Consider the following 27,101-nt stretch of genomic DNA (forward strand, 5'->3'; position numbering starts at 1 on the left):
ACTGTAAGCACTCAACAAAGTTTGACTTATCTTCCTCATCATTTTCACAGAGGCCAACGCACGTCATTGCCCTTTTAAGAGGTCCGCCCACTTTCGCACCTAAGCGGAAGTGCGCGCTCAGGCCTCCGGAAGTGAGCTCAGAGCCCCTCAGAAAGATGGCCACTGGGCATGCTTCCGGAAGTGGTCACAGGAATCTCCGTGACGCAAAACGAGTTAGAGCGTCCCGTGGGGTTTCCATGGTGCCGTCTTCAGCCCCCCGTTCCTCCGCTTCCTCTCCCGCCTGAGCGCCGTGAACGGGAAGGCAGACGGCGGGGGCCCCCAGCGACCGGACATCACTTAGGGGAGGGGGTGGACGAGGTGACGCTCTAGGCGTGCTCATTCGCCTTTCTATGGTGCCGAGCCATCAGAAGAGCCGCTCACGCGCGTCGCGGCGGACGTTGCCCCTTTAATCGACGCAGGGCGGTGACGAGAAGGTCCCGCGAGAGTTGCGGGGGGCGGGGGGCGGTGCCGAGGCGGGGGGCCCGTGGAGGATGGAGCCCGAGATGGAGCCGGAGACTCTGGAGGCGCGAATCAGTGAGTGTCCGGGCGGGGCGCGGGCCGGACCGGAACCGGAACCGGGGGCACGAGGCGGGCCCCTTCTCGGCGGGGGCGGGGTACGGGGCGCCCCCTCCTCACGCCCCGCCCCCGGCCCGGGAAGGGCAATTCCCCAAATCTACTCCTTGGACCCTGGGGACGGGGAAGACCCCTGCCGACCGGGTGGACCCGGAGTGGGAGCGGGCGCCGCCCACCCCCATCTGATCCCGGGGCCGCGACCCCCGGGGAAGCAGTTAGCTGCTTGCGCCGCCCAGAATCTCCGGAACGGAGGGAGCACCCTTCTCAAGCTTAGCTCGCTCGGCCAAGGAGCGCCCCCAGGTCTTCCCTTAGGCTCGGGGAGAGAACGAGTGAGCGGCCCCCGGGGCTGCACCTCGGACCCGTAGTTCGCCACTTTCCGGCCCTGCCTGGTGTGGCTTCCTCCCTTCTGCTCTTCACGTCTGCAGCTACCCAGGAGCGAAGGACCCATCAGATAGATCCCCCCAGCTCAGACTACGGGAGCAATCCCGGGGTGCCTATCACTACTCTCAGTCTAGCCTCTGAGGCTCTGCACCGCCCAGATACTCCTTTCCCAGTTAAGCTGAGCTCCTCCAAAGGTCCTGCGCCCGTATCCTTGTTCCTCTTCAGACACAGCTTAACACTACTCAGGTTCAGAGCCCCACACCCTCCCCTTGAGCTCCCGGTTCTCCAGTGCTGATGACCCTCACGTCCCTCAACCCCATTCCTGAACTCTGTCCCTGAAAACTGCTGCCTGACTTCTCCCTGGTGTGCGGACAGCTGGTTCCCAAGTTTGTACCTCCCTTTGGGCCCATGTCTTGGGCTTCAGGGAAGCCCCGGGGTCAAACTTCAGCCCAGCCCCATGGATCCAGGCGGGAGCTGCACATAGTGGTTTGGGACCGTGGCCAGCCCCTATTAAGCCAGTCAGTCATTAGCAGAGGTGAACCCCGAGGTCGGCCCCAGAACCACAGGTCTCCAGGGACTTTCCAGAGCCAGTCTAGCCATTGGAGGGGGGAGGAGGAAGGAGGCACTCAGCGGCCATTGAGAACGTTCAGAAGTGCCCCAAGTGTCCAAGTCTCTGCAACTTGGTGGAGGAGGGGCGTCGGCAGGCTGCTCTGACAGCCTACAGCACTTGAGCACCAGGGATTACAAGACAGTCACAGTTTTAACAGCAAGGCGGGTTTTCTGAGAACCTGATCAGAGAAGGAGGCAGCAATCCAGGACACCTGGATTTGGCCTGGGCTAGGCCACGATAGATGGAGACTGAAAACTGTCCCCTCTCGGTGGTTGGAGGCAAAGAGTGGGTTCTGATGGAGTAAATGGTGACCTTGTCATCACCATGGAGTGACAGGGTAGAGTCACACCCTGTTGTGAGACTGGCTGGGCCCTTCACCCTCCCAGGCTGCTCTCCCTGCTGCCTGCCAGGGAAGCTACCCCCACCAGTAGAGGGAAGAGCGGGAGCCAGGGAAGTATCCGATCTCCTTGGACCCAGAAGCCCTTCCTCTGTGCCAGATGCCGGGGAGAGAGCTGACGTCCACTACGCCAGTGCTCACTCCTGACCCCGGAGCCCTCTCTAGCAGCTTTTCCGTCCTCATGTGGACTCACATGTCTTTGACACTTTAAGGGACTTCCTCTTTTAGGGTCCCTGAGCTGGGTATCAAGTGGGAAAGATCCAGCTCCATTTTCTTCTTTCTCCCTCCAGACTGATGTCCCCACCTCTGGGGACACTGTGTTGGGAGGCTGATTAGAGGGTCATCCTTACCCAGGGTGGGCTTATTCCTGGCATCCCCGACGCAGTCAGCAGGGGCATCATTTCTCGGAGGGACTGGAGAGTTCTGCAGGGTTCCTGAACAAAGATTTGTACTCAGAGTAAAATGCTTCACTCAGACCTCTGCTCAGCGTACCTCTGAGGTCCCTCCCAGAGAGCACCCCCCTCAGCGCTTTGTAAGCCTTCTCTTTGCTCTGTTTTTCTCGGCTGTAGGACTTTGCAGCAGTATACAGTATTCTGTGTTTATTTGTTCATCTGAATAGTCAGTGTTTTTCTTGCTGGGCTGTGAGTTCCAGGAGGGCAAGGGTTTTGTCTTGGTAACTGCTCTATCCTTGGCACCCAAAAATATTACTGAATAAATAAACATGAGTTCAGCGAATGGCTGCCTGGCTCTGGGATCCTAGGGCCCCAGCCCCCTGCCAAAGCTTAACTCGTTGCTAAAAACCCGTTGCTGTCGAGTCAATTCTGACTCATAGCGACTCTATGGGACAGAGTAGAACTGCCCCATATGGCTTCCAAGGAGTGCCTGGTGGATTTGAACTGCTGACCTTTTAGTTAGCAGCCATAGCTCTTAAACACTATGCTACCAGAGTTTACTGCCGAAGCTTAGGGCCCATGAATGGTGAGATGCCACCTGCTGGGTCCCCAGCCTCCTGTCCACAACCCTGCTATGTCCCACCTCCTGGGCTGTACTCCCTGCAAAACCTCTGGTTTGATGCTCAGGCATGAGCAGAGCTGCCTGGGAGAGGGTGACACTGTGGAGAGGTGGCGAAGTCCCAGCCATGGCTACCCCCACAGTTTTACCAGGCGGAAAGGATTTGGTCATCCAGAATACATATTGCACTCTACTGTATAACTGGGGAAATGGAGGTTCAGGGAGGTTGGTGGTTGTTTAGCCAGTGGTAGGGGCTGTGGGTGATTATCTGGTCTTGTTTACTTTCTCTCTCCTGGAGGCCTGTCTCCCCATTCCTGGCCACTTCCCGTTCCTGGATTCAGACCCCCCTAGAACACCACCCCTGCTGGCCAGCAGCTGAGCCCTTATCCATTCACACACTTTCCTGGGGAGACAGGATACAGTGTGATGGGGGGGGCCCACAGCAGAGTTCAGGTCTGGGGAAACAGAAGAGAGTGGTGACCCCATAGTGCCACCCAGGCCGAACCCAAGGCTTAGGGAAGGCTACATGGAGGAGGCGATATCTGAGCCTCTCCGAGGGGAGAAGGGCTTTCCAGCCCAAGAATAAAATTCACATTGCTTGCCAAGGCCCTTGGTGCTCTGCCCCGGGCTCACTTACCCCCGCGTCTTCTCTCCTCACACAGCCCCTGAGCTGTTAAGACATGCCATGCCCAGCTTGGCTAACTTCCAGCCTCTGCTTGAGTATTACCTCTTCCAGGCAGCCACCTGGGCCACTAGGCTGAGCTGAGTCTCCTCTCTCGGTTTTGTAGCTCCTTTGTGTCTCCTGCTGTCACTGTATTGAAATCCTGGCTTTCCTTGGCCCACTTCTGGGCCTCTCTGCTCCTAGCGGGCAGGACCATGGCTTCTTATGTTTACCCACTGGTTCTCTTCTGAGCATAAATTCGTGAGAACTGGGACAATTTTCAGGAGTAGCATCAGAGGGGCAGGGCATAATGAGCGGTATAGCTGCAGGCTGGGCGATGAGGCGTAGAGGAAGGACTCCTGGACACAGACTCTAAAAGGGGGGCCTTTGATGAGAAGCTGCACAGGGAAGCCAGTGGGCCTGAGCTCATCTGTCCAGCCCTCAGTGAAGCATCAGCGCTCAGACCTCAGGCTTTTGAGACAAGAACTCTAGGGGAGGCCTTTCACGGGCTCAGTCACACCACCTGCTGACCAAACCACTGCAGTGACCATGGGGTGGGGAGCGGGGGTGGGGGGGGCACGGATCCCTTCGCCACCACACTGACCCTCTTTCTCTTACAGACAGAGCCACGAACCCCCTGAACAAGGAGCTGAACTGGGCTAGCATCAACGGCTTCTGTGAGCAGCTCAACGAGGACTTCGAGGGGTAGGCAGCCTCCCTCATTTTTGCTCTCATTTTCAGCAGAAATTGCTGTGCCCGCACCAGCCCCAGCCTCAGGCACAGGGACATGGGTGGATGGAGACCCAGTTTCTCTTCTTAACGTGTTCACTAATTAATAATCTTAGTGGGAATTGCCCTGAGCGCCACGTGTGTGCCACCCTTTGAAGTCGGCCTTTCTGGACCCATTTACAGATGAAGAAACTGAGGCTTGGCGGCTCAGCAGTCTGCCCCAAGATCCCACAAAGAGGAAATGTCCTTCCTGAGCGTGATCAAACTCAGGCCTGCCTGACCCCCAGCCAGGCTTGGTTGGCAAGAGCTCCCCAGAGGGAGAACCCCAGCTGGGAGGAGCCAGCAGGCCTTTTGCTAAGGAAGAAACAGAACTGAGTTAGAATCATCTGGGGTCTTGTCAAAGTCCACCTGCTTGGGCTGTGCCCAGACTTGGACCAGCATTTCCAGAGGGGAACTAGGGGGTCCGCATTCTCAGCAGGCTCCCCACTCTGGCTGAAGTTCAGGAGCACAGCTCCGCGCGCTTGCCCATACTGCTTCCTCTGCCGGAAATGCCTCCATTCCCCCCCTCAACAGTCCAGCGGCTCCATGTGGGGAAGCCGTATAGCGTGATGTCTGCACCCTGGAGGCAGACTGCTTGGGTTGGAATTCCAGCCGGCAGCGCAGTGCTTAAGCACCTGACGGCTAACCAAAAGGTCGGAGGTTGGAGCCCACCAGCCGCCCTGAGGGAGAAAGCTGTGGCAGTCTGCTCGTGTAGCGATTACAGCCCTGGAAGCCCTAGGGTGCAGTCCTGCTCTGTCCCGCAGGGTTGCCAGGAGTCAAAATCAACTCGATCGCCATGGGTTTGGTTTCGGTTTTTTATTAGCTGAGTGGCGGCCTGGATGGCACAAATGGTTAAGCACTTGACAACTAACCAAAAGGTTGGTGGTTCAAACCCACCCAGAGGTGCTTTGGAAGACAGGCCTGGTGTTCTGCTTCCAAAAGGCCACTGCCTTGAAAACCCTATAGAGTACAGTTGTGCTCTACACACATGGAGTCGCCATAAGTTGGAATAGACTGGACAGCAACTAACAACATTAGCTGAGTATCGTTGGGCAAGTCACTGAAGCCTCTGAGCCTTGTTTCTGCAGTGGGAAGTGGGGATGATCGTGCTGCCTGCCTCAGAGGGCTCTTACGGAGGGAAAATACCTGTGAGGCGCCTGGCACATCGTAAGTGCCCAGTACGTGTCAGCTGTTAATATCATCAGCGGCTGGCCTTTTGTGATCTGGTAGACAATGTCACCACGTATGTTCGTTGCCACCTGGAGTTCCCAGGGAGCTCTAGCTGTCCATCTCTTGTGGCGCATTATCACGTTCTGCTCCCAGACTGGCTCTTTGAAGACTGTGGTTGTCTCTGTACTTGTCTCTCCTTTGGCCGAGGTCGAGGCATGTCATGTTGTTGTTGTTAGGTTTCATCGAGTTGCTTCCAACTCATAATGACCCTATGTTCAACACAGCAGAACACTGCCCGGTCCTTCGCCAGCCTCACAATCATTGCTTTGCTTGCGCCCATTGCTGTGGCCACTGCGTCAGTCTGTCTCGTCAAGGGGTCTTCCTCTTTTTCGCTGACTGTCTACTTTACCAAGCATGCTGTCCTTCTCCAGGAACTGGTCCCTCCTGGTAACACATCCAAAATACATGAGGTGAAGTCTCACCAGCCTCGTTTCCAAGGAGCATTCTGGCAGTACTTCTTCCGAGACAGATTGGTTCATTCCTCTGGCAGTTCATGGTATATTCACATTCTTTGCCGACACCATAATTCAAAGGCATTAGTTTTTCTTCAGTGTTCTTTATTCATTGTTCAGCTTTTGCATGCATATGAAGGGATTGAAAATACCGTGGTTTGGGTCAGGGGCACCTTAGTCTTCAGGGTGACATCTTTGCTTATTAACAGTTTAAAGAAGTCTTTTGCAGCAGATTTGCTCCATGCAGTATGTCGTTTGATTTCTTGACTGCTGCTTCCATGGGCGTTGATGGTGGATACAAGTAAAACGAAATCCTTGACAACTTCAATGATGTGGCTTATTGGTCCAGTTGTGAAGATTTTTGTTTTCTTTGTGTTGAGGTGTAATCCATACTGAAAGCTGTAGTCTCTGATCTTCATTAGTAAGTGCTTCAGGTCCTCTTCACTTTCAGCAAGCAAGGTTGTGTCGTCTGCATAATACACATTGTTAGAGTCTTCCTCCAATCCTGGTGCCACATCGTTCTTCATACAGTCCAGCCACTCGGATTATTTGCTCAGTGTGGCATGTCATAGTTCTTAGTAAAGTTGTCTGAGGGACTGAACTCATGCCTTTCGGAGGCATTCCCTGCCTGGGCCTGCCCTGCCGCCCTCCTTGTCAAGCTCCCAGCCCCCATCTGATCTGGCAAGGAAGCTGGGCTGCATCTGCCTTGCAAAAGCCTGGAGGGTTAAAGTCCGGGGTTAGCGCCCCTCCTTGAGTGGCTGGGCGCCGCCGGGGTGGTGCACCCCATGGCTCCATGGCGATTCTGCCTCTGTCGTTCCTCCCACCCAGGCCTCCACTTGCCACCCGGCTGCTGGCACACAAGATCCAGTCCCCGCAGGAGTGGGAGGCCCTCCAGGCCCTAACGGTGAGAAGGGAGAGGGGCTGTCGGGGCCCTGGACCATGTGGCTGGCACCAGGGGAAGGCCAAGACTGAGGTTGTTGGGGTCCCATCCGACTCTTCATTAGAACCTAAGGGAGCTGTATCCAGTTGGGGTTCTCAGCTAGCCCTGAGGGGCCCACGGCAAGAAGCAGGCTGTGCCCCGCCCCAGACCCTGCACGGTTGGGCCTCTCTTGGGGAGAATTCCCCCTAGGTCACCTGGTCCAGCGGTCTGCACTCCAGCTGTGCATCTGATCTCCAGGAGGCTCATTACACGAAGGGGCCCCGCACTTCCTGAATCGCAGTGTCCTGTGTGGCCCAGGAATCTGCATGTTTATCAAGCTCCCCAGGTGCTTCACAGGAGCCTGTCCAGCCCATCAGTGTCCTTCAGACACAGGACAGCACTGTCCTTCCCACAGGGGCGGGGTGGGTGCCTGGCTCAGGCCCGAGGCTTTGGAGCGTTGCCAATAGCAGAAGACTAGAAGGGGCAGCGCCTGCGGGCCTCAGGCGTGGGCCACGTGCTGACGAGGGTGCACAAGCTGATTTTAAGTGGTGCTGGATCCACAGTTCTTTTAATAACTCCATGTTCATTTGAACGTGTTAGTTTTTTTCCCCCAAATGCACGTCAATCCTGTGATCTCACAGCTGTGCCTTAGGATGAAGCCAAGGTGGATGGTGCCTGTTTAAGTTTTCTTTAAAAGTAAAAAAAAAATTAAGAACATAGCGTAAAAGCGGAATTCAGATGTGGTCCAAGCCGTGGAGAGGCCGCCGCAGTGCTGCAGGCTGGGCATTGCCAGGCACCACAGATCACCATGACCCTGTTTCCCCGGGGAGGTGACCAGCCCCAGGGTCCTCTGTCGACCTCAAAATCCTCTCATCCTCACGGGTCCTTCCATCCCCGGGCTCTGGGCCCTGGCCCGTGTGGGAGGGGGCTGCCTCCTCTGCCCCCCAAGGCCCCCTGATGCCTGCCCTGCCCCAGGTGCTGGAAACATGCATGAAGAGCTGCGGCAAGAGGTTTCACGACGAGGTGGGCAAGTTCCGCTTCCTCAACGAGCTCATCAAGGTCGTGTCTCCCAAGGTGGGTGCACCCAGGTCGAGCCTCCGACCTGCTCTGCCCGCCATCCTGGGCCCTCTACCACCTCAGCCCCCTTAGAATCTGACTGAGCACAACACGGATCACCCCTCCTGGTTCCCTTCACACAGCTGAGTTGGGGACATGGGTCTTTGGAGGAGGCTTCCAGGCTGGCCGGTGGAGGGCAGCTGCAGAGCCTCTCAGGGAGATGGTTACAGGAAATGCAAACAGCTGTCCACAGTGACCCCAGCCTGGGCAGCTCTGTTAGCGAGAGCACCACCCCAGGCGGGCCTGCCACGCCCACCTGGGTCTCTGGAGAGGGTCTCCCTGCTCTCCCACGCAGGAGAGCCTCCTCGTGTCCTTGGCTGCTGAGGCCCCAGACCTGACTGCTGGAGCAGATCAACCATACCCCTGGCTCTGGCCTTTAGCCCAAGGAGACCTCCTGTAAGGCCCATCCCCTTCTTCCTTTTTCCTGCCCTTAACCAGGGCAGCTATATGACCACCGGCCCCCCATTCTCTCAGGAGGGAACTCTGGAGAGAGCTGGTTCCTTAAGCCCAGCTTGTTGCTGGGACAACATGTAAGTGGGGCGCAGGGCTGAGTAGTTCCATGCCTGCCACTTCCCTGGTCAGCCCTGAAGTCTCAGACTCCTTCCGAGGTCACAGTTACTCCTTTCATAAGCTGGCTGTGAGCTGCCCTGTGTCAGCACACTGCATCCTCACTGTGCTGCTGCTCTTATCCTTCCCATTTAACAAATAGGGAAGCTGAGACACGGGGCCCACACAGCTAGTAAGTGGCAGAGCTGGGAAGTGAATGAACTTGGCCTTCTCCAGGCTAGTTGGGTAGGAACGTGAGGAGCTGTAGGCCAGAGGGCTTCCGAGGGAGCCTGGGAGGCAGCCAGGCTTGGCTGGGGTTGGGGCTGAAGTAAGTGGGGGTAGGCAGCGTCACAGGCCTCCCCTCCCCTTCCACCCTGAAGTACTTGGGCTCTCGGACGTCAGAGAAGGTGAAGAGCAAGGTCTTGGAGCTCCTCTACAGCTGGACAGTAGGCCTGCCCGAGGAGGTGAAGATTGCAGAGGCCTATCAGATGCTGAAGAAACAGGGTAAGACACCCACAGGTGGGACGGTGACCTGTGCCTTCCTCACCTCTTCCCTGAGCTGGGGCTCCAGAGCTCTAGGGGCTCCTGGGCCAACAAGGTCATGGGCCTGCCCTTCTTCTCCAGGAGACCATACTGCCAGCGGGGCCTTTACCTGGCTCTGCCTGAGACTAGCTTGGGTGGAGGCAAGGTGGATTTGGGTCATGCTTCCCCTCAGAGTGGCGGGTGCCCAAACCCTCTCCCACACAGCAGTTTGACCTGGTAGGGTGGTAGCAGGCCCTGGCCCACCAAGGTCAAAAGCCAGCGTGCTGCAGAGAGTCTGACATCACCTTCCACCTTCCACCTTACTCCTGCCTGCCCCCATCCCCCCACCCCTGCTCCGGGCCTGGGCCCTATTGCCAGCCTTCCCACCACCTGTCTATTCCAGGGATCGTGAAGTCCGACCCCAAGCTTCCAGAAGATGCCACCTTCCCCCTTCCTCCTCCACGGCCCAAGAATGTGATCTTTGAAGATGAGGAGAAATCCAAGGTGAGACCCCAAAGAGACGAGGGGGCCGCCAGGCCCCCCGGGGTTGTGACCCAGCCCCTGGCCGCCCTGACCTCGGCCCTCCAAGCGGGGGCGTGCGCTGAGCAGGGCCGCAGTGGTGGGGGACTTGCTGCGCATTCGGCACTTGCCATGTGCCCAGTGCCGTGCCGGGTCCTTCCCGTACTGTCCCACAGACATGCAGGAGGGTGTCCCTGGGGCGGTTCGAGGCTTTTTGTAGGTTGACCAGGAGGTTACAGATCTTCATGTCTTTGTCTGACCTTTTCAACAATAATTTTATTAGTTTTTTGTTCAAGAAGCACGTGCTTATGGGTAAGCCATTAAACAGCACAGAAGGAGAGAAGATAAAAAGTAAAAGCTCCTGTCTCACTGGTCCCAGCCCCAGAGGGGAACTGCTGTTAAGTTTCCTGTACATCCTTCCAGAAAGCTCTCTAGCAACAGTAATGTCCTGAGCCAGCCTGTTGAGGGCTGATTTCCTCAGGCACTGTGGGAGCACTTGATATGCAGTGTCCTCTTGTCATTATGGTCACCCATCAGGTGTCAGAAAATTCTCACCATTGCACAGAGAACTTAAGTAACTGACTGTGGTCCCTCAGCCAGGAAATGGGGAGCCAAATGTGCCCCCGTCTCCTGAGCCCAGGCCGAGCCCTCGCCCCAACACTGCCCTCACAGTTCCACCCGCTCTCTCTCTGCAGATGCTGGCCCGCCTGCTGAAGAGCTCACACCCTGAGGACCTCCGAGCGGCCAACAAGCTTATCAAGGAGATGGTGCAGGAGGTGATGGCTGAGTCCATAGCACAGGGAGGCGGCGGGATGGGGACTCTGAGCAGGGCCACCAAGGTTGGGGGTGTGTGTGTGTGAGGAACCCTACAGTGACCCAGTTAATGGCCATCACAGAAGAGGAGCTAACTGACTCTGAGGGACCCTACCTAGCAAGGCCAGGGATACTGTGCGGAGGGGAAAACGTCCCAGCACCCTCAGCCCCTGCCCTGATGGCTTCTGGGGGGCAGACTGCCTCTTCTGTAAAAACTGCCCCAGCATCCTGCCCAACAGCCCTGAAGGGAGCCTCCTGATGGGGAGGGCTGCTGGGCTGGGGAACCCCCACCTCCCCCAGAGCGTGGCTTCCTCTCGCCCACTTTCCCCCTGGCCTCAGAGCCACCACTCTCCCAGGACTGCTCTGCCCCATCCTGATGCCAGCCGGCCTTTGTGGGCTTGGTCTCCAGAATGCAGACCATGGCGTGCTTGGCCAGATTACCATGAGCTCTGTCTTGTATCTCAGACAGCTAGGAATAAAAAAAATAATAATAAGTTAGGCCTTATCGTATTTAATGTGGAGCCCTGGTGACGCAGTATTTAAGAGCTCGGCTGCTATCCAAATAGTCAGCTATTTGAATCCACCAACTGCTCTTTAGAAACCCTATTGGACAGTTCTTCTCTGTCCTGTAGGGTCACTACGAGTTGGAACTGACTCCATGGCATTGGGTTTGGTTTGAGTTTTTGGTATATATAACGTGGAGTCCCTGGGTGGTGCAGACGGTTAACACTCTTAGCTGCTAACCAAAATGTGGAGGTTTAGATCTACCCATAGGTGCCTCAGAAAAAGGCCTGCCCGTACACTGCTGAAAGACCACAGCCATTGAAAACCCTCTGGAGCATAGCTCAACTCTGACACACATGGGGTTGCCGTGAGTCAGCATTGACTCGAGGATAACTGGGTTTAGTTTTGTTTTTTGGGGGTGTGTGTGTGTAGACCTGGTGGCGCAATGGTTAAGTGGTTGGCTGTTAAGCAAAAGGTTGGCAGTTCAAAACCCAAGCCACTCCGTGGGAGAAAGATGTGGCAGTCTGCTTCCGTAAAGATTTACAACCTTGGAAACCCTATGGGGCAGTTCTCTTCTGTCCTATAGGGTCGATATGGGTTGGAGTAAACTCAATGGCAGTGGCCTTTGAGTTTTGTGTGTGTGTGTGTGTTCCTAAACATACACTACATATAAACGTGGGTGCCGTCGAGTCAGTTCCGACTTGTAGAGACCCTGTATACTACAGAACCAAACACTGCCCGGCCCTGTGTCATCTTCGTAATCATTGCTATGCTTGAGCCCGTTCTTGCAGCTACTGTGTCAGTCTGTCTCATCCAGCGTCTTCCTCTTTTTCACTGATCCTCTACTTTATCAAGCATGATGTCCTTCTGCAGGGATCGATCCCTCTTGATAACATGCCCAAAGTTTGTGAGACAAAGTCTTGCCATCCTCACTTCTAAGGAGCATTCTGGCTGTACTTCTTCAAGACAGATTTGTTCGTTCTTCTGGCAGTCCGTGGTATATTCAATATTCTTTGCCAACACCACAATTCAAAGGCGTCAGTTCTTCTTCAGTTTTCCTTATTCATTGTCCAGCTTTCGAATATACGTGAGGCAATTAAAAACATCATGGATTGGGTCAGGCACACATTAGTCCTCAAAGTGACATCTTCGCTTTTTAATGCTTTAAAGAGGTCTTTTGTAGCAGATTTGCCCAATGCAGGATGTTGTTTGATTTCCCGACTGCTGTTTCCATGGCTCTTGATTGTGGATCCGAGTAAAATGAAATCCTTGACAACTTCAGTGTTTTCTCTGTTTATCATGATGTTGCTTATTGGCCCAGTTGTGAGAATTTTTGTTTTTTTTATGTTGAGGTGTAATCCATACTGAAGGCTGTAGTCTGATCTTCATCAGTAAGTGCCTCAAGTCCTCTTCATTTTCGGCAAGCAAGGTTGTGTCATCTGCATGATGCAGGCTGTTGATGAGTCTTCCTCCAATCCTGATGCCCCGTTCCTCCTCGTATAGTCCAGCTTTTTGGATTACTTGTTCAGTATACAGACTGAATAAGCATGGTGAAAGGATACAGCCCTGCCCCACACCTTTCCTGACTTTAAACCAATCAATATCCCCTTGCTCTGTTCAGATGACTGCCCCTTCCTCTGCGTACAGGTTCCTCATGAGCACAATTAAGTGTTCTGGAATTCCCGTTCTTTGCGATGTTATCCATAATTTGTTATGATCCATACAGTCGAATGCTTTTGCGTATCAGTGAAACACAGGTAAACATCTCTCTGGTATTCTCTGCTTTCTGCCAAGATCTACCTGACATCAGCAATGATATCCCTCATTCCACATCCTCTTCTGAATCCGGCTTGAATTTCTGGCAGTTCCTGTCGATGTACTGCTGCAACTGCTTTTGAATGATCTTCAGCAAAATTTTATTTGCCTGTGGTATCAATGATATTGTGTGATAATTTCCACAGTCCGTTGGATCACCTTCTTTGGAATGAGCACAAGTAAGAATTTCTTCCAGTCAGGTGGCTATGTGTCTGTCTTCCAAATTTCTTGGCATAGACGAGTGAGCACCTCCAGCGCTGTACCCGTTGGTTGAATCATCTCGGTTGGTATTCCATCCATTCCTGGAGCCTTGCTTTTTACCAATGCATTCAGTGCCACTTGGACTTCTTCCTTCACTACTTGATCATATGCTACCTCCTGCACTGGTTGAATGACGACCAGTTCTTTTCAGCACCGTGACTCCGTGTATTCTTCCCATCTCCTTTTGATGCTTCCTGCATCATCATTTTCCCTGTTGAATCCTTCAACATTGCAACTCAAGGCTTGAATTTTTTCTTCAGTTATTTTAGCTTGAGATATGCCAGGCGTGTTCTCCCCTTTTGGTTTTCTAACTCCAGCTCTTTGCACATTTCATTATAATACTTAGGCTTTTCACGCTGCCCTTTGAAATTTTCTGTTGAGCTCTCCTACTTCATCGTTTCTTCCATTCACTTTAGGTACTCTGTGTACAACAGCAAGTTTCCGAGTCTGACATCCGTTTTGTTTTTTTCTTCATGTCCTGTCTTTTTTAATACTCCTTGTTTTGTTCATATATAATGTCCTCGGTGTCATCCTACAACTCGTCTGGTCTTCAGTCACATCTATTCTTGAGATGGTCTCTAAATTCAGGTAAGATATACACAAGGTCATATTTTGGCTCTTGTGGACTTGCTCTCATTTTCTTCAGCTTCAGCTTGAACTTGCACATGAGCGGTTGATGGTGTGTTCCCCAGTCATTCCTTGGCCTTGTTCTGACTGACGATACTGAACTTCTCCATCATCTCTTTCCACAGATGTCGTTGGCTTGATTCCTGTGTATTCCATCTGGCAAGGTCCATGTGTATAGTCGTCGTTTATGTTATTGAAAAAAGTTATTTGCAATGAAGAAGTCGTTGGTCTTGCAAAATTCTGTCATGCCATGTCCAGGAGCATTTGTACCACCAAGGTCATATAGTCCAACTACTGAGCCTTCTTGTTTCCAACTTTTGCATTCCAGTCACCAGTAATTATCAATGCATCTTGATTGCATGTTTGATCAATTTCAGGCTGCAGAAGTTGATAAAAATCTTCAATTTTTTCATCTTTAGCCTTAGTGGTTGGTGCGTAAATTTGAGTAATAGTCGTATTAGCTGGGCTTTAGGCGTGTGGATATTATGCTGTCGCTGACAGCACTGACTTCTGGATGGATCTTGAAGTGCATACACACCCACATACACAAACACACACACAGTGAGACAGAGTAGTGTATGTTTAATTTGTAAGGATAAGTAAGTATACGTAAGTTGTGGGCACATGCTGAAACATTTTAATTGATAAGGTCATCAGAAAGGTTTGCAGATTTAAAAGCAGGTCAGAGACAACAGCACAGATGAGAAAAGATAAAACATTCAGACTTGAGGTTCCAAGGCTTGGGGTTAACAACTGGGAAATAAACTGAGGCGGGTGCAGCTGTATAGCCAGGACCACAAACCAAACATCCCAGGGCAGGGAGGGTGGGCTCTGGGTTTGCGTATCTGAAGCACCCACCCAGCTCCAGCAGGGCCAGATCATCAGGGTTTTTTGTCTTTGAAGATGACCTGGAAATCTGGGTTTTTGCATAAACTCTCCCAGTTCATGAATGATGGCAGCTACTTCCGATTTCTGGAAACACTATGTGGGCCAGACAGACTCTGCCTGCTCCTCTTGCTCAGAGGCACATGCAGCTGGTGGGCCGGTTGGAGGGATGAGATGCTTCCTGGATGACCAACCACATCCAGGCGCCCCCTGGGGTATCCCCTCAGCAGACTGACTGGAGAGGGGTTGGCAGCACAGATAGCTGAGGATGTTTTACGCCTCCCACCGGGAGGGAATGAGTTCTGGGTTGTCTTCTGAGGGCTGAGAGCTGCCCTGATGGCCGAGAGCAAGTCAGGGGTGGCCCGTCAGGGAGAGTGCTTCTGTCAGATCGGCACGGCACGAACTCACCTTTTATTCAGCAAGGGAGGAACGGGCACAGTACACAAAGGGGGTGGAGGAAAGCCGGTCACGGCCTATAGCCTGCAGCGGCCTTTCAGGGCCCTGAGCTTCCCAGCTTTACTGGTGTTGATGGACACTAGGGGGTTGTACTTGGTGATCACCCAGGTCCTTTTTCACACTCAAATATGGGAACCTTCTCGAGCGACAACCACCAAGAGGGCAGGAGTCGTTTGTCAGCACAGGTCTAGGCCCTGGACCTTCAGAACCACCTGGCCTGGACGTTGGGGTACAGGGGTCGTTGGCGGAAAAGAGGCCACGCCCACAGGGTTGCCAGAGGGCTTCTTGGGCCCGAGCACCCTGTGCTAGATGTGATGACCGCTCTCCGAGTCTCACCTGACTCGCAGCCAGCCCTCTGCCCGGACCCCAGCATACTGTCTCCAGAGCGCTGTGGGCCGTGCTGGCTTAAGGCCTCTTTGCCGTCCCTCCTACAGGACCAGAAGCGGATGGAGAAGATCTCAAAGCGGGTGAACGCCATCGAGGAAGTGAACAACAACGTGAAGCTGCTGACAGAGATGGTGATGAGCCACAGCCAGGGTGGCTCAGCATCAGGCAGTAGCGAGGACCTCATGAAGGTGTGCCTGCCTGCCCCCCCTCCCCGCCCACCACGCCGGCCTTGTTGGCCCTGACCCGCCGCCTATCCTCTGCCCCTAGGAACTATACCAGCGCTGCGAGCGGATGCGGCCCACACTCTTCCGACTGGCCAGTGACACAGAGGACAATGACGAGGCCTTAGGTGAGCCCAGGGCAGGCGTTGGGGTCAGGTCCCCAGGCCCAGAGTCCACACCACCTCTGAACTCCTTCTCCCCAAAGCCCAGGTATCTGCAGTTGGAAGGAGCCACCACCAGGGGGCCCCCTTCACCAGTGCTCACCCTTTGTGTCTCCAATGAGAGGAAGGAAGCAAAAAGCAAGGGGCTGCCATGGTTGAGGGACCACCCTGCCCCTTCACAGGATCTCCTTACTGGCCACGCCACCCTGCATGGAGGGAGCTCTGTCCCCACTTAGGGCTGGGCTCAGGGAAGGAAGTGACCCAGATGACAGAGCAGCGCAGGGACAGGCAGGGTGGACCAGGGCTGTCTGCCTCCAGACCCAGCCTCTCTGGTAAGGAGGAGTGAGGAACCTGAGAGCAAATCCCACAGGCCCGAGCAGCTCCAGGCTGAGCCCAGTGGTTTCTACCAGGGCCATGTCTAGGTTCACTTTCTGCTCTGCCACCGTGTCAGCCAGGACCCCTTTGAGCAGCGATCTGGGCACCTTTCATCCCCTTGTCCGGCAGGAGCCACTCAGCAGCCCCCAGGTGCCAGTATCTGGTCCCTGCCCAAGAGGCTCTTGCCCTGAGCAGCCCCTCTGAGCCCTGGCACCTGAGGAGGCTAATAGTGACACAGGGCTGGTTGGTGACTGGCAGTGTTCTAGGTCTTGGGGATACGGCAGTGAGCAAAACAGACAAAGCCCTGACCTCATGGAACTTCTAGTCTAATGAGATAATAAACCAGATACATTACCTTGGCTGAAGAGAGGGTGGGAGGGCAGGAGGTAACAGGGCCAGACGCTGGGGGCCCGAGTAAGTGGGTGAGATAGGAGGCACCTTGCCCTCCCTCACACAAGCTCGCTTGGGTGTGGGATGCTTGACTCCCCCGCCCTAGGGACCCACACATCCCCTCAGCCTCACCTCTCTCCTGCTTGTTCCAGCGGAGATCCTGCAGGCCAACGACAACCTCACGCAGGTGATCAACCTGTACAAGCAGCTGGTGCGGGGCGAGGAGGTCAATGGTGACACTGCTGCTGGCCCCATCCCTGGTGAGGAGGTGGTCATGACTGCAGGGTGACACTAGCCCCTTAAGATGGGGAAGGCCCGCGGAGGGAGCTGGGGGACGTCTGTGCCAAGCCTGCAGCTGTGAGGGGAGAGAGTCTGGGTTTCGGAGGACTGGCGAAGAAGGAAGGCCTTTCTTTCACTTGACAAATCGGGCACCTGTTGTGTGGGGCTAGAGGAGCCTCCAAGGGTTCCTTCAATTATCAGAAGGCTGGGGCGGGGGCTGTTGACATATAAACATCACAGGCTAGGCTCTCATCAGGCTGAACGAAAGCCCTGGGACCCACAGAGGACGGCAGAATCGGCCCTGTTTAGGAGAAGGGGTGGGGGTCTACACAGAAGCAAGAGAGTGTGAGCAGGGTCCTGAAGGATGGGGAGCAACTTGCCAAGAAGAGTTAAGAGAAGGAAATACATTGTGGATAGAAGGAACACCGTATACTAAAGAAAGGGCCTGGTGAGCAGATTCTGGGGCAAGGCCAGGGTTAGGGCTGGTGTGGCCGAGAAGGGAAAGCAGGAGGCAACCTGGGAAGGGTGGGGTATGCCCAGGACTTGCCTGATTCTCCTCTTCCACCTTAGGGAGCACCTCGGCCCTATTGGACCTCTCAGGCCTGGATCTGCCTCCTGCTGGCACCACCTACCCAGCCATGCCCACCTGCCCCAGTAACCAGGCCAGCCCTGAGCAGCCCAGCGCCTCAATTTCCCTGCTTGACGACGAGCTCATGTCTCTGGGTGAGGAAGGGGCAGGCCTGGGGCCAGGTGGGGTATGCTCCCCGCGGCACCCCTTGCAGCTTGTAGAGCCCTGCCACCAGCCTTATGCCCTGTCAGTGCACGGGAACCTGGCTGTGATGAGGCAGCCATACCCAGCTCTGGCAGCCTGAGTGAGAACAGAGGGGTTTCCCTGCAGCAGGCTAGAGCCCAGAGTTGGGGCTGCCCAGGCAAAAGTTCAGCAGTTTCCGCACCCACCAAGAGGAAGAGCAGGAGAGCTCTGTGCCCAGAAGCATCCAGAGGTCCAGGGGAGCCGGGCAATGCTTGCCCCCAGCTCCCTGGGGCCAGAGCCAAACCCCCGGCCTGCTGTGACTCCAGGGCAGGGCTTGGGGCTTCAGAGTCCAACAGGAGGCCAGGCTCATCCTGGGGAAGACGCACGGGGGTCCCGGGTGGCCAGGCAGAGCTTAGACTTCAGCTTCCTCGAGGGCAGAAGCACCTCCCCCCATCCTCCTCATAACATCCACTGAAATTAGGAAGAAAGCAGAGGTGTTAGGGCCATCCAAGGGATCTTGAAGAATATGCTTGAAAACTGTAACGTGGAAACCAAGAGTCAGGCTGCATTCCTCTGAACCACTTCTGAAGGAACAAACAAATCCAAAGAGCTGAAGAAGCCACGGGTACGCTAGGATCCCAGGCAGAGTCCACCCAGGGTTGAAGGCATGCTTCCTGGGCTTGGGAGTCCCTGGGTGGCACAAACAGTTAAGTGCTCAACTACTAACCAGAAGGTTGGCTATTCAGACCCACCCAGAGGTGCCTCGGAAGAAAGACCTGACTATTTGCTTCTGAAAGGTCACAGTCTTGAAAACCCTGTGGAGCAGTTCTACTCCAACACACAGGGTTACCTGAGTCAGAATCGATACGATGGCAACCAGTTTGGTTTAGGGTTCTTCCCCTGGGCCTGAGCTAGACACAGTGCCAGTTACTGCGCTCTGTTGTGTGGTTCTTAATCCTCCCAACCACTCGAGGTCAGTGCTGTTAATATCGCCCTTGTATAGATGGGGAAATCAAGGCTTAGAGAGGCTAAACTAATTAAAGGGGAGAGAGCATAAAGGTTGGAAGTAGGCCTCTAACTCCAAAGCCACACTCTGAGCTGTTCTGTTGTTCTGACTCATTGTTTCATTGTTTCTAAGCAAGAAAAGGCCGAGGAGGGCTCGGTGGGGAGCGGTGAGGGGAAAGCGGATGCCCTACGATGGAGGGTCTGACCACAGGGTGTCCAGGGCCCCACCCACAAGTCCTGCCCGCCTGCCTCCTCTTCATTCAGTGCCAGGGGGTGACTTGGGGCATACACCCTTACCCCGGATAAAGGATGGTCCAGTGGCGAGAAGGCTCATCGTCCCCAGCAGAGCCAGGCCTAGGGGCAGCTCCCTGACTGGGCAGCTGGTTGATAGGGAGGTAACGGCTTGGCTGACCCAGGGTGGTTGGGGCAAAGCCTTCTCCACATGAGAAGCGAGGTGTGCTTTGCACTTCCTGCCCCCAGGTTGCTTCAGCAGAGCCCTGAGCCTCCAGCTTCCTGCTTTTCGAAGGCCAAGAGAGTATAGGAACAAGAACCAGAAGTGCCAGGGTAGCACCCAGCCCAGCGGTGGGGGTAGAGGAAGCCTCAGGACCACAAAAGGCTCCTCCTAAACCGTTCTCTGGGACAGGAAGGGTAGGAGGAAACCAGACCTCATGGTCTTCACCAGCTGCACGGGATTGGTCACGCTTTCCCAGCCTTGGCCTGTGGGGTGAAGGAACTAGTGGAAGGTGTGGGAGCACCCACACCATGCTGGCCTGGGATTGGATCCCAGCTCCACCACTTCCCGGCTGTGTGACCCAGGCGCATTCTTCCCTCCTCGGCCTGTGTTTCCTGTCTGTCAGAGAGTGTTGCAGACACTGTTGAGGCACTTTATCCAATTTGTTAATTACAACAAGCCTCTGCTCTAGGTACTGCCATTGTCTCTGTGTTATATGAGGGGACGGAGGCACAGAGAGGTTACGTCACCAGTCCAAGGTCACACAGCTAAGTGGCGGAGCTGTGTTCAAGCTCTAGCAATTCTGCCATGCTCTAGTCAAGTCCGGACTCTGCCACTTTCCAGCTGTGTGACCCTGCTCAGGTGACTTAACCTCTCTGAGCATCCATTTCCTCGTTCCGAAAGGGGACAAGCGCACCCCACACCTTTTTTTTTTTTTTAATTCTGATGCTTTTTGTCTTTATTAGGGAAATTGACGTTCATACCTTTCGTGACAATAGATTTATTTCATCTTATTTGACTTTTTTGTGGTAAACACATTTGTAACAAAACATTTTCCATTTTAACAGTTTTCACATTCATTACATTCACCATGTTGTTCAGCCATCACCATTATCCGTTCCCAGACTTCCCCGTCACCTTTAACAGAAGCTCAGTGTCCCCTAAGCCTTGGTTTCCTCCTCTCCCTCTTCCTCGCACCTGCCCCCAGGACCACTGATAAACTTCGGTCTCTAGACACTTGCCCACTCTAGATACTCCCCGACCCCTACCTTTGAAGGTGGTTTGGGAGTTAAGTGAGACCCGAGTCTAAAGACCCTGACACAGCAGGAGGGTGTAATACATGGTGTCAGTTAGATCTTCTTGTCCCTGATCTTAAAGAGATGAGCCTAGAGGAGGAGACACAACAGCCCCTGCTCCCTGTAGCCCCTGCCTCTCAGTTGGCATCTCAGCTTGAACCTCACTTACTCCCGATTTGCTAGAAACAGGAGAACTGGTTTTGCTTAGGACAAAGCTGAGGTGAGCTCGGCTGGAGGTGTTTCAGGGCGGAGGGGGCTGACTGGTCCCATACTGCCTTCTAACAGTAGGCTGCTTAACAAACCTTTTATTTAGAGCCATGTCCAAAGACCCACCTCACGCTCTCCGTTGCGCCACTCTCTCAGGCTGTCCCTCCTTGGCACATGTCAGGGCTGATGGCCCAGTCCAGCCCTGTCCTGGTACAGATGGGACCACCGAGGCTCAGCCGGTGCGCTGCCTTGCCTGTGGTCACTTAGACTCCAGGGCAGGCCTGGGCCCAGGGCCCTGTTCCCCACATGGCAGTGCGCACCTGACTCAGAGGGCGGGTGCAGAGTGCTGACCCCTGCCCTCCTGGATCCCCAGCACCCCGCGCCGGCTCTCAGTTGCCAGCTGGTGAACACAAGCAGGACGAGAGTCCCCGCTTCTGTATTGAGCCAGTGCCAAATGGCCTGTGAGAGGAGAAGGGGAAGCATGGGGGCCCCGGACTGGGCTGGCGGGGTCTTCGGTTTCTGTTCCTGCTCTGCTGCAGGTTCCCTGTGGAAGCGTGGGCTTTTCCCCTCTGAACTGAGCTCTTGGAAGGGGGGAGAGGAGGAGAGATGTGTGAAGCCCCAGCCAGCGCACACCCCCCGCAGCGAGTCCAGCCTCCTCATCTCTGTCTGCTTTCCCCTCAGGCCTAGGCGACCCCACACCCGCTTCAGGCCCAGGCTTGGATGGTGCCGGATGGAACAGCTTCCAGGTAGGAGGGTGCTGGGAAGCAGCCTGACCTGTCCCTGTCCTGGGACAAGCAGCCTGAAGGGAACAATGACAGGCTCTGTGCAGGAGGGCCATGGGGCAAAGGCAGGCTGTCCTCCCCTCACCTCCAGCTGCATCTCCCCAGCCCAGCCCCTCACTACCTCTGGGCCTGCCTTGGAGCCGCAGCCCAGCCTCTGGGGCAGAGATGAGGGTTTCCAGTTCCCATACTGTTGAGGTTGACTTTGGGGTCCCTGGAGTGTGACAGTCTCTGGAGTCGAGCCACAGGCCAAGCTCAGTCCCCTGCTGGCCATGAAGAGAGAAGGGTCCTGGGTCCCGCAGGCATGGTGTCATCCCAGGTCCCTGCATCATGGGCGGGAACAGTATGTTGTCTGCATCCCTAGTGCTGCTTCCCTACAGGTCACCTGCACAGGGGAAGGGGTCTCCAGGCAGGTCCAGGTGACACTGACACCTTCTCGGCACAGCCCTGCCCACCCACATCCCTTGTATGCCCAACAGTCATCTGACGGCGCTGAGCCTCCAGCCCTGGCCCAGGCCCCCGGCGCGGATAGCCGGCTCCCGACGCAGACTCCCCTGCCAGCCAGCAGTGGTCTGGATGACCTGGACCTCCTGGGGAAGATCCTTCTGCAGCAGTCACTGCCCCCGGAGTCCCAGCAAGTGCGGTGGTGAGGACACGCCCAGCCCAGCCAGGGGGCTTCCCTGCCCCCTCCTGAGCTCTCCCTTGCCCAGACCCCACCCAGGCCCTGCAGGAGAGCCCGCTGCTGGCTTGTGCACACGGGGAGCGTGTGCTGCTGCACCTACCATGTGTCCAGCACTGCGCTTGGCTCTAGGGACACAGCAGTGACAGGGAGGCATAGTGCCCGCCCCATAGAGCATGGAGTTCATGAGAGAGGGGGTCTACCCTCTGCTCACATAGCCTCCCCCAGTCATCCCCAGCCCCCCAGAGAAAGACTGAAGGCCCCAAGAGCTAACGACAATGAGGACACAGTCTGAGCGGCCAGGTGGAGGGCAGAGTAAAGGTCAGCTTTGAGAGAGGGAGGAGAAGGGCTCCCCGCTCCAGAGGAGAAGAGCCCCAAGGCCAGGGAGAAGGGTGGTCTGAGCCAGCAGTCAGGGACCGAGCCAGAGGCCCAGTCTTTCCTGTGCATCTGACCTCAGGGGTACCAAAGAATCCCCTCCTAATGCATCGTCCCCAATAAGGGAGAAGCAGCAGCCAGCCCCCCGGCTCACGCTCCGGGACCTACAGAACAAGAGCAGCCGCAGCTCGTCCAGCCCCAGTGCCACCAGCCTCCTCCACACTCTGTCCCCAGAGCCCCCTGGGCCTCCACAGCAGCCCACACCAACCGAGCTCTCGCTGGCCAACATCACTGTGCCCCTGGAGTCCATCAAACCCAGTGAGTACCTGGCGGGCTGGGGACCACCCACCTCATCTATCAGGAGCTGTGTCTGGGGAAGGAGGTGGGGAGCAGAACTCTCCTCCCAGCCCCCGACTGGCTGATTTAGTAGGGAGCTCTGGAGAAGACCCTTCCCTTTACCAGGACTCAGTTTCCCTATCTGCCCCAGAGTGCTGGCAAAACTGCTCTGTATACTCCAGGGGTTACACAAGCAAGTGACTTCTTGTGGGATGGCTCCTGGAGCCCTTCTCTCCCCAGGAAGGCAAGAACCAGGACATAGAGAGGTTTGGGGTTCCCCCAAGATCATGAAACCAAACCAGAATAAAGGTCCAGACCCACAACTGGAGCTCTTCCTGCCCAGGAGCAAGAGTGGGCCAGGGGCCTCCCAGGCACCAGGCTCTGAGACGAAGACTGGCCTGTCCCCAGTGTTGTCAGCCCCCACGAGCTTACTGCACTGAGGGCATCACACTCTCCATATCTCCAGGAGGTGGGGAACAGTGTCCCCATTTTACCAGTAAGGTAAACTGAGTGCAGGGAAGCTGAGTGACCATACCAGGGTCACCCAGTGAGTGTGTGACCCAAACTCTCACCTGCACTCCACCATGCCAGGAAGCAGCTGCACAGCGCTGGGGGAGCCCTGGGCTGTGGCGGGACCAGCAAAGTCCTGTCTCAACCATCATACTCTAGCAGTTCCCCTGCCCTCCGGGCGCCAGTGTGCACCTTGATGCACTGCCCAGGGCCAAGGCCAGGTCAGTCTGCACCCTGCCTGTACTACCCAGGGCCGAGGCCAGGCCAGCCTGCACCCTGCCTGTACTGCCCAGGGCCGAGGCCAGGCCAGCCTGCACCCTGCCTGTACTGCCCAGGGCCGGGGCCAGGCCAGCCTGCACCCTGATGCACTCCCCAGGGCCGAGGCCAGGTCAGTCTGTACCCTGCCTGTACTGCCCAGAGCTGAGGCCAGGCCAGCCTGCACCCTGCCTGTACTGCCCAGGGCCAAGGCCAGGCCAAGCCTGCACCCCGATGCATAGGCTGAGGCCAGGCCAGTCTGCACCTTGATGCACTGCCCAGAGCTGAGGCCAGGACATAAACTAGAGGGTTTGTTCATCTGTCCCCAGCAGAGCAACATGTGCCTGCTGTGGGCCAATGGGGAGAGCTGAGCGCCCCAGCCGCCTACCGCCCCACTTTCTCCCTGCCAGGCAGCATCTTGCCTGTGACTGTGTATGACCAGCATGGCTTCCGCGTCCTCTTCCACTTCGCCCGAGACCCGCTGCCGGGGCGCCCCGATGTCCTGGTGGTGGTGGTGTCCATGCTGAGCACCGCCCCCCTGCCCATCCGCAACATCGTTTTTCAGTCAGCTGTCCCCAAGGTGACACGGGCAGGGGCAGGACAGGCATGCTTCCCTCTGAAGGCAGGGTGACTTGGGGCTTGGTGGGGTGCCACCTGGCCTGGGGCAGGAGCAGGGGGCAGTGCGGGGTCAAGGGGAGCCCCAGACAGACCCCCAGGCCCCAGCCTGGCCCCCGTGGGTCTGAGGAGGGAAGCCAGGGCTAGTTGTGCCTGTCCTGCCACTGCCCACAGGTCATGAAAGTCAAGCTGCAGCCACCCTCAGGCACGGAGCTGCCAGCATTTAACCCCATCGTCCACCCCACAGCTATCACCCAGGTTCTGCTCCTCGCCAATCCTCAGAAGGTGAGGCCCAGCTGTGACAGGCCGGGCTCTGTGGGTGGGCTGGCCTCCTGGCCTGCTCTGACTCCTCCTCCCCTCTGCTCCAGGAGAAGGTCCGCCTCCGCTACAAGCTCATCTTCACCATGGGTGACCAGACCTACAATGAGATGGGGGACGTGGACCAGTTTCCCCCACCTGAGTCCTGGGGAAGCCTCTAGGACAGAGGCTGGGGAGAGGAGGGGGCAGAGGGCCTGGCCATCGAAGCCTGGTGGAGGCTGTGGTAGCCTGGGACACCCTTTGTCCCCATGGCCATATACCCCAGGGCCTGGTGCTTCTCCCCTCACCCCAGTGGCCCCCAAGTGACTCTTCTCCCTCCCCCCTGCCCTTCCCCTGCTGTGAGCCAAACCCAGCAGGAGGCTGGGCCTGGGTTTGCACTGCTGGGCCTCCACACAGTGGGAGCCTGGAGCAGGGAGGGGCTGCACGGCCCTGGAAGGACTTGGGGTCCTGGGAAAGAAGCGAGGCTGTCAGGGACGGCCAGGAGCCCAGCCTGGGTGGGGCCTTCCCCACCTGTCTCTTATGCCTTATGGGAAGGCCCAGCCATAGCTGGGGGGACATGCTGGATCCAGGGACCAGCTCAGGCCTCCCCTGCAGGAACCCGGTGAATGTGGGGTGGCACTTGCGCCCCTAGCTGTTTGCACTTCCCTGGTGTTTGGTTTGATGCTCTTTTGTTTCTGAGTAGGCCCTGTGGTCACGGTCTCAGGGGTGGTGAAGACTGAGTTGGAGGGCCCCACGTGTCCCCCACTCCTCCTGGGGGCTCCCTTCACCCACTCAGTCCCTGCTGTCAGCCTCCTCAGGGGCTGTGGAGTATGTGACGGCAGGCCAGGGGCTGTGCACTGGAGTCCACCATGTCTCCTTCGTCCGCTGGCCTCTGCTGGGGCCTCCCACAGGCATCTCCTGTCTCTGTCCATCTGTCCGTGGTCAGAGTGGGGTCATGTGTGCGTGAGAGCAGGAGTATTTATGAAAATAAAACATCCTTTTCCTGGACAGTTACTCTTGTAGCCCTTCTGAGACAAGGAGACAGGAAGGGTCAGGGGTCCCCAGGCAACCCTGCACACCTCTCAGCCTCCATCTTTGGGGATCGGGCCCCGGTCCCTCACCCCACACCGGAAGAGGCCCTGCTGGGGGCCTGTGGCTGGTGCTGAGTCACCAGACAGACAGGCTGTGGTGGGCCCCAGCGCTCCCAGCTGGAAGTGAGCAGCCTGCCAGGAGCCCCATCTGCTGCAGTCGCCTAGGGAAGGCCCCTGCCACTGGCAACTTCCTCCTGCTGAGCTCAGCCCTCAAAATATAACTTTGAAGCTGCATCCACGCCCGGGGGCCTACACCTCAGCTTCTCCATTTCCCAGAGGCTGCTCCCAGAAAGCAGAGAGCGGATTGCAGCTTGTTTCAGGAGGCGCCGGGACCTGAGTGGGGCCTCTTGCCAATGTCAGCTGCAGCACCCCCAGCCCTGCCTATCGGGGTCTGCCCTAATAGGGCAGCTGGGGTCCAGGCCCCGGGGCAGCTGAGAGAGCCAACCAATTGGGGAGCAAGCAGGGAGGTAGCCCGGGGGGACTGGCCATGTTCCGTGGCCTGCCACCTGCCCGCTGCGCTTTGGGCAGGCGTTCCCGTCGAGTTTGGGGAGGGCTGCGCATGGTTTCTCCTCCCTTGTAGAGGAGCGCATTAAGGGCCCTGGCAAGTTCTGCATTTAAGAAACAAATTTCACTTTGTCTCATCTAGTGTTTCCCAATCTGAACTTGGCCTCCGAGTCCCTCTCTGTAGATACTGCTGGGACATGCTGGACATGATGGCCTAGGGCCCAGCGCCCCAGACTCAGGCTGTGCTTGCCTCCATTCATCCACACAAAGGCACCTTCTCTGGGCAGACCCACACTGGCAATGGAGGGTGAGCGGCTAGTCGCCGTCCTGCTCGGACACTAGAGGGGGAGCAAGGCCTCTGAGCGGTGCTGCTCCCACCCGCTGGCACCTGCTGACAGATACCTAGTGTGGCTTGAGCCTTGGAAACAGCCCTCCCCTCCAAGCCACGGGGCCTCATGTCTGCCCTGCTCCCCAGGCGGAACTCCTGCCTATGATGTGTGCGGAAGGCAACACATTCCCTGTGCGTCTCTAACTGGAAGTTTTTCTTTGTAATAAAACCGTATTCCCTGTAACGTCCACCTGGGCTCCCAGGATGCCCATCTGGGGCCTAAGACACCTGGCCAGTCATGGAAGGGCTGCAGGGTAGTGGGAGCCCTGCGTGACACCGACTTGGGAGTCTGGGGTCTAGTTGTGGCTCAGTCACTGGCTTGCTGTGTGACTTTGAGCAGAGTGCTTCCCTCTCTGGTCTTTAGGTTCATTGTGTAGGTGGGACCCCGTGATCTTTAAGGCCCCTCTGAGGCCTTCTGAGGAGTCCATGAGCACAAGGGTCTCCCCAGCCTGTCGGTTTTGGGGGGATGGAGAACGTTACAGGGGCAAAGGGCTCCTTTAATCTTGCAGACCATCCACCTTCCCTTGTTCCTAGTCCATCCACCCAGATGTCTGTCTGTGCTGCAAGTGCAGGAGCAGCCCCTGTGCCAGGCAAAGCCCTGTCCTCAGCTCAAAGCCTGCAGGACGCGAGCCAAGAGCTCAGCATGAGTGCTGAGTGCCAGGAGGGAGTGGCCACCAGGTGCCACAGGAGCTCATCCCGAGAAGGGGCCCTGGGCCTCCACCGCCTAGAAGTGCCAGTCCCAAGTGCAGTGTGTCCGTTCAGACAGGCACGGTGTGGCACATAGTCCAGGGCCTCTGGCATTCTCAGGCTGGCACAGGGTGCCCAGGGTGGGGGGGGAGGCGTTTGCTCTGTCTTTTGAAGAGT

At 56.3% G+C, this 27,101-nt stretch overlaps 1 protein-coding gene across 3 annotated transcripts; it reads left to right on the forward strand.

Annotated features, from left to right (window-relative positions):
- Positions 1-199: 199 nt before the first annotated feature.
- GGA1 (golgi associated, gamma adaptin ear containing, ARF binding protein 1) lies at positions 200-27,101 on the forward strand. Of its 3 annotated transcripts, none has more exons than XM_049884390.1 (17): positions 201-573; positions 4,293-4,377; positions 6,951-7,095; positions 8,017-8,115; positions 9,084-9,207; positions 9,629-9,729; positions 10,440-10,520; positions 15,540-15,680; positions 15,760-15,841; positions 16,792-16,899; positions 17,489-17,641; positions 21,090-21,154; positions 21,667-21,833; positions 22,366-22,559; positions 23,753-23,922; positions 24,132-24,242; positions 24,326-24,538. In XM_049884390.1, exons 1-17 carry the CDS (start codon positions 531-533, stop codon positions 24,434-24,436), a joined length of 1,980 nt encoding a protein of 659 aa, XP_049740347.1. In that variant the 5' UTR covers positions 201-530; the 3' UTR covers positions 24,437-24,538. The 3 variants fall into 3 exon arrangements, with proteins under 3 accessions (XP_049740344.1, XP_049740347.1, XP_049740346.1); XM_049884389.1 differs by having other exon boundaries at positions 204-573; positions 6,951-7,026; XM_049884387.1 differs by having other exon boundaries at positions 200-573; positions 6,951-7,026; positions 24,132-27,101.

Source organism: Elephas maximus, chromosome 4 (assembly GCF_024166365.1).
Source record: "Elephas maximus indicus isolate mEleMax1 chromosome 4, mEleMax1 primary haplotype, whole genome shotgun sequence".
Lineage (NCBI taxonomy): Eukaryota > Metazoa > Chordata > Mammalia > Proboscidea > Elephantidae > Elephas > Elephas maximus.

Excerpts from the sequence above, each read along its gene's own strand:
- GGA1 (XM_049884387.1), top strand. The coding sequence starts at position 531 with ATGGAGCCCGAGATGGAGCCGGAGACTCTGGAGGCGCGAATCA. Across the intron at positions 9,730-10,439 it reads AAGATGAGGAGAAATCCAAG|ATGCTGGCCCGCCTGCTGAA; the intron begins GTGAGACCCCAA and ends CTCTCTCTGCAG. Across the intron at positions 22,560-23,752 it reads CCTGGAGTCCATCAAACCCA|GCAGCATCTTGCCTGTGACT; the intron begins GTGAGTACCTGG and ends TCTCCCTGCCAG.